The sequence below is a fragment of the Lynx rufus genome, unplaced genomic scaffold, assembly GCF_022079265.1.
Source record: "Lynx rufus isolate CCGP_SWC_20201006 ecotype Redwood Valley unplaced genomic scaffold, mLynRuf1.p SCAF_4, whole genome shotgun sequence".
In the NCBI taxonomy this organism is placed as follows: domain Eukaryota; kingdom Metazoa; phylum Chordata; class Mammalia; order Carnivora; family Felidae; genus Lynx; species Lynx rufus.
Window position 1 is genome coordinate 168629461 of NW_025814856.1, and position 5893 is coordinate 168635353.

General features: G+C 66.2%; 1 protein-coding gene across 1 annotated transcript; it reads right to left on the reverse strand.

Moving 5' to 3' along the window:
- Positions 1 to 304: 304 nt before the first annotated feature.
- Positions 305 to 5055, reverse strand: MNX1 (motor neuron and pancreas homeobox 1). Its single transcript, XM_047094816.1, has 3 exons — positions 4326 to 5055; positions 1282 to 1442; positions 305 to 664 (listed from the first exon to the last, which is right to left on the reverse strand). The coding sequence occupies exons 1-3, from the start codon at positions 5053 to 5055 to the stop codon at positions 305 to 307; spliced, it is 1251 nt and encodes a 416-aa protein (XP_046950772.1).
- Between the last annotated feature and the right edge of the window lie 838 nt (positions 5056 to 5893).

Genomic DNA, 5893 nt, shown 5'->3' on the forward strand with positions numbered 1-5893 from the left:
TTTCAATACTCAAGTTTTCCAGGTCGTCCAACACTGTAGAGGTCCCGGCCTTCTCCATTCAGGAAGTGGGGAGGAGTGGGGAGGAGTGGGGGCCTTCCCCTGGTGGCGCTCAGGTCGTCTGACAAACAGCACCCCCAACGCTAACCAAAATTAAATTAAAAAGGACAGGAGTTCAAGGGTGCACCCGCCGGACCTCCCTCTCTCTCGGTCCCTTGGAGAGCAGACAGGCACGGCGCCCGAACCTGCCCCAGGATGCGCGGCCTCAAGGCGGGGGCCCGCGGGGCTGCCCTGGGGCGCGGGGCCCCTACTGGGGCGGGGGCTGGTGCCCGGGCGCGTTGGGCCGCGGGGGCGGGGAATCGGCCTCGGAAGAGCAGTTGGAGGAGACGTGCGCTCCCGTGCCGTTGCTGTAGGGAAAGGGGTCCTCGTCGTCGTCGTCCTCGTCATCCTCAGGGTCACTGTCCCTCAAGTCCCGCAGGCGGCGTCCGCCGCTTTTGTCCCCGGCAGCCGGCGGCCCCAGCAGCTCGTCGTCCCCCTTGTCCTCCCCGAGGCCACCTTTGCTGGCGCCTCCGCCCCCCTTCTGCTTCTCAGCCTCCTGCGCCGCCTGCTCCTTGGCCTTTTTGCTGCGTTTCCACTTCATCCGCCTGTTCTGGAACCAGATCTTCACCTGAGGGCACAAGAGGGCGTGAGAAACTGGCCACTCCATCCCTACGGGTCCTCTCTCTGGAGTCCCGTCTGCACCTGCACCTCGCCGGTCCTCACAAGGCCCAGGAGTGGGCTTCAGGGGAAGGGGTGCCCCCCCCAGGCACCAGCGCCCCCCAGAGTGGGGCTGGGGGGCTGCTCCAAGGAGGCTCAGACGGGGACCTCGACTTCGGGATTCCCGTCTTTTTCTGGGGGTGCTCTGGCACTGTCCAGATAGGACCGGAGCAGCTAGAGGACATATCTGTAAACCTCTACACGTCCCCTGCTCTCTTTTTGGAATAAAATTTCTCAAATGTGGCCTGGGGACCACTGCTTCGGAATGGAAGAGGGGGTGAAGTGTCCTTCAAATGCAGATTTCTGGGTCTCAGCCCAACCTACTGAATCGGACCTCTGGGCTTGGTAAGTGAGCCCTGGCAGAGCGGATGCTAACTCTCCCGGGACAGGAACCCGCCCCCTAAGGGTCCAAAAGCCACCCCCCCCCCGCCCGCCTCCAGGTGCTCAGGCCAGCAGAGGGCCAGGGGTGCACAGGTGACAAGGCAGGCGGTGAGCTGTCGGGGGGGGGGGGGGGTGTGTGCTGTGTACCTGGGTCTCCGTGAGCATCAGCGAGGTGGCCACCTCGAAGCGCTTGGGCCGCGACAGGTACTTGTTGAGCTTGAACTGGTGTTCCAGCTCCAGTAGCTGCTGGCTGGTGAAGGCTGTGCGGGGCCGACGGCACTTTCCCAGGAGGTTGGACTGCGCCTGGGCTGGGGACAGAGAGGGGCATGACACTGGAAGTCTGGCTCAGGCCTCCCGCCCCCACTGCCACCCAATGCGCCCTGTGCCGCTTGTGCAAGGCTGCTGCCCGGCCCACCAGCCCAGGGTGTCACCGCTCTGCCTTCAGTGTGGACGCCCTCTCCCCAGGGACGCGGGTGTGCCTGGAGGGGGCCCTGGAGCCCAGGCTCCGGATGCCAGGTGGAGCCACGCAAGTCGGGTTTAACGGGACCAAATTTTTTTAACCCAGGGCCTGGGCGTTCTGATTAAAGAGAGTCTCTCACACACAGCAGCCCTGTGCACCCGGTGGGCGGTGTAGAAGAAGGTGGACAGGCCAGAAGCAGAGGCCGGAGGGGCACTCCTCCTCCCACTCCTCACTGAGTCCTCCCCCAGCCCAGGCTCAAAGAGACAGGTCCCAGGAATCACCAGTCCCGTTTCTTCCCAGCCAGCAAAGGACTGGTGTGGGATTCTCACTGCCACCTCCTTAAGTACATAGGAGAAGGGGGAAAGGAAAAAGGAGGAAGGCCGGGGGAGGACCAAATCCTGGGCCCCAACATGTGAATTCACCAGACTCCCCCACTGAAAGTTCTTCCCGACAGCCCCGTACCCAGGTCGCAGAGGGGCAGAGCCCAGGGAGACTGGAAACCTTTTCAGAACAAGTCTCATTTTGCAAATGGAAGGCCTAGGCAAAGGGGGCGGGGGGGGGGGGATCCGGCTTTCCAGTGTTCAAGGAGGTCCCTTGGCTGTATTTACATAATTTCACACGGTTACATCACAGAGAATTTTGTGACCTCAAAATGCGACCTGCCTTGATGTCCCAGGAGCCTGACAAGTGTTAGACAATAAAGGGAAGGGAAGAAAAGAGGCCAGTCCAGCGGCTGAGCTCAGGCCCCCGGGGTGGGCAATTTGCTTTACGGGAAGGCCCACGCCCCCAGCTTTAGTTAAATGAGGCCCCAATTCCCAACTTGACAATACATTAGAACTTTAATTAAAACACTGGCTCCAAAGGGACCATTTGGGACATGCCATCCAACAGCAGAGACAACCTATTAAGGAAACCAAACAGGTTTTCCAGCGACCAGAAGAGGAACCCTCAGAACAGACGCCGGCATCCTGGCCGGCTCATTATTGCCCTTTAGGACTCGGCGTTCAGATTTCTGTTCTCAACTTAAAGCTGCCTGGGTTTTCACTCTGCTACCTCTGGGTCAAGATTAGGAATCAGGGATGGGTGAAGTGTGTTGGCAAAGGGCTGTGGCTTTCACCGGTTTTCTGAGCGACCTTGAGTTCCACGCAGGCCCAGGAGAACAAGCCCCCCCCCCCCCCGCCGCCGTGGTCAGGGGACCCAGTGCCCGGGGGAGGCCTGTGTGCAGGCCAGCAGCCCCCTCCGAGGGAGATGCAGATCATAAGGGGAAACCCATGGGGTGGCTTTCCGTGAGCAGGGGTTTGGAGGCTTTGGCGACCAGGCCCGGGAAGAGTGCCCTGGGTTTGGCTGACCCGGGATCAGCAGCTTCAGACATGAGGTGAGACAAGAGTCGAGCTGGAGGTTTCCCTGTAGGGATCAGGATGGGCTGACTTCCCGCCGGCCGGCCGGGCGGCCGTTCGGTGGCCATGAGGGTCTTGTGGGAGCTGAGCTGGGAAACGCCTGGGGTGGGCTGTGGGCCAACAGTGCACACGCAGGGATCTTCTCACCTGGCTGTGACTTCTCCAGCCTCAGGGTCCTGGCTTTTCTCTGTTTAGTCACAACCACGGCTTCTAGCAGAGGGATCTCAATTCTGCCAAGTGCTTATTTTTGTTTGCTTTTTTGCTTTTTTCCCCTCCTATGCCTGCATCTCCCCAGTCTAAACACATCCACCCAGAAGGAAACAATGGGGTCTCTTTGTTTGGGTCTTCTGCAGCTGAAAGCGTGAAGTCTTATGCATCAGCCTGTGCATGCTGCCCCGGTGGGGCGAGCCGACAGGAGGCTCCCCGGAGCGCCAGCCCAGTGTGCCTGCCCTCGGGCCAGGAAAGACGAGGGGGCCCAGGCCACCTGGAGGTGTACCACCTGCCCACAGTCCAGCCGCTCTCCTCCGGGTGGGGGTGGCCAGCCCTCCCTTGCTCCTACCTTGGGGAGGGGTTCGCTCGGTATTGGGGACCTCCAATTCTGGGCGGGCACCTGCTACCCAGAGTCCCCGAGATGGGGGTACTGAAAGAGATGTATCTCCCCTTGCGCAGGAGCGCACCGTCGACGCTCGGTTCGGGTCGGGCCATCTGCTTCCTAGGCATCACACGGCGGCCCAGGCGCCCTCACAGAGGCAGGCTCAACCCCGCAGACGGCCAGAGCGTCGCCAGGGACCTGGCCTTGCGGCCCTGGCCTCTTGAAGCCCATTTCTTGTTCTGTGCTCCTGAATCTCTCCTCTTGGGAGGGACCGGGGGTCCCTCCAGAACCCAGAATGCGGTACCTAAGTCAAGTCCGTTTCCCTGGAGAGAAGCCCCTGGCTCCGGGGGGCCTCAATCCCCAGGCCAGCCTAACTCGGGTGCTCCTCGGCTCGCCTTCCCTCACCACTTCCTTCTCTGGCCTGCCGGTTAATCATTAGATTCGAGTCTCACACCTCCAGCTGCCCCTTCCCGTTAGGAGAGGAAGAGAAAGCAGGGCCCGCGCGTGGCCATTTTAGTAACTCGCCGCCGATCCCACCGCGCGCCGTCCGCACGAGTCTTCGCGGGCCCCGGGCGGAGCCGAGGCGGCCTCGCGGCGCTTCCACCGCGCTCTCCCAGCGGAGAGCGAGAGGCAGGCGGCGGCCGGCGGCCGAGGCTGCGCGGGAAAACCGTGTCCCAGGACTCTCCCTCCCCCCGTTTTCCCCTGGCTTCCTTTCCGGGCCCGGGGGCTGCGCGGTACTCACAGTTAAAGTCGGGCATCTTGGGCAGGATCATGCCCGCGGTGGACGCGCGCAGCCACTGGTCCAGCTGGAAGGTGCCGGCGCCCAGCTTGATGGGGTCGGCGGGGTGCGCGGGGTGCGCGCCCTGCACCTGCGGGTACGAGTAGGAGAGCGCCGGGTGCTGGCCAGCCAGCGCGGCCGCCGCCGCCGCCGCCGAGTAGCCGTAGACCGGGTGGCCGTAGAGCGCGGCCTGCGCGGGGAGGCCCGCGCCGCCCTGCGCGCCCCCGGGGTGCAGCCCCAGCGCCAGGCCCCCCGCGGCGGCGGCGGCGGCGGCTGCGGCGGCGGCGGCGGCGGCGGCGGCGCCCGGGTGCGCGTGGTGGTGGGGCCCCCCGGGGCCGCCGCCCGCGCCGCCCGCGCCGCCGCCCGCGCCGCCCGCGCCCAGGAAGCCGGGCTTGGGCAACAGCGCGCAGTGCGCGGCCAGCAGGCGCGGCGGCGAGGGGCTCTCGGCGTGCAGGCGGTCGGCGGGCGCCGCGGGCGGCTCCGAGGACGCGGGGCTGCAGCCGCCGCTCGCCCCGCCGCTCGCCCCGCCGCCGCTCGCCCCGCCGCCGCCGCCGCCGCCGCCGCCGCCCCCGGGGCCAGACGCGGCGGCCGCGAGCGACGTGACCAGGGCCAGCGGCGCGGTCTGCGCGGAGGCCGCTCGCGGGGGGTCCACGGCCAGCAGCGCATCGATGCGGAAATTTTTTGATTTTTCCATCGGCCTGTGTGGGGCTGGCGAGCAGGGCCGGGCGGCGGGTGGCGCGGCCGCGTGCGGGCTCGCGGACTCCGTGCGTGGTGGTGGCGAGCCCCAGGGTGCGGTATTGTTATGGTGATTATTTGCCAATAATCAAAGTCGCCGCCGGAAACTCAGCCGAGGGTGACCATGGTCCGGGCGCCTCCTCCGTGCGGGCCCCGCCCCGGGCCGCGCTCGCACGCGCTTTGCACAAACTCGCAGGCGAGTGCCCGGACGCGCCGGGCCGGGGAGCCCGGCTCTGTGCGCTGGACCCTCGGGCGACCGCGCCGAGGCCGCTGGCGCCGTAGTGGGGACCCGCGCCCCTCCGCGCACTTGAAGCGCAGCGCGGCCGCCGATTGGCGCGCTCGGCGGGGGCTCGGGGAGGGGCGCGGGCCCCGCCATTGGCCGAGGGGCGCACCTGTCACCGTCCCGGCCGCCTGCCGCCCCGCCCCTGCGCCGCGGGGTCCTAAACAACCGGGGCGCCGAGCGGCGATGGCGGGGCGGAGACTGCGACCGGGCTTGCCAGACCCGGAGCCTCAGCCTAGGGACCCCGCTCGCCCTCCCGCGAACGCTGAGCGGGGCTGCGGGCGTGGCACCCCCGGGTCCGGGTGTGGGCCCCGCTGCCCGAGTCCAGCTTCTGAGACACGCTGTCCCGTTCTGGGCCCGGCGTCACCTAGAGCAGTGGCCCGCGTCTTCTCGCGCCTCCTCGCCCGCACTTGAGTTTGTGCACTCCTGCGTCGGGGAGCCCACGTTGCTCGCAGATCTAGCTGCTTTGCACAATGACCGCAGCACAGCGAAGGCCGTACGGGTCCCCAAGCCCCGC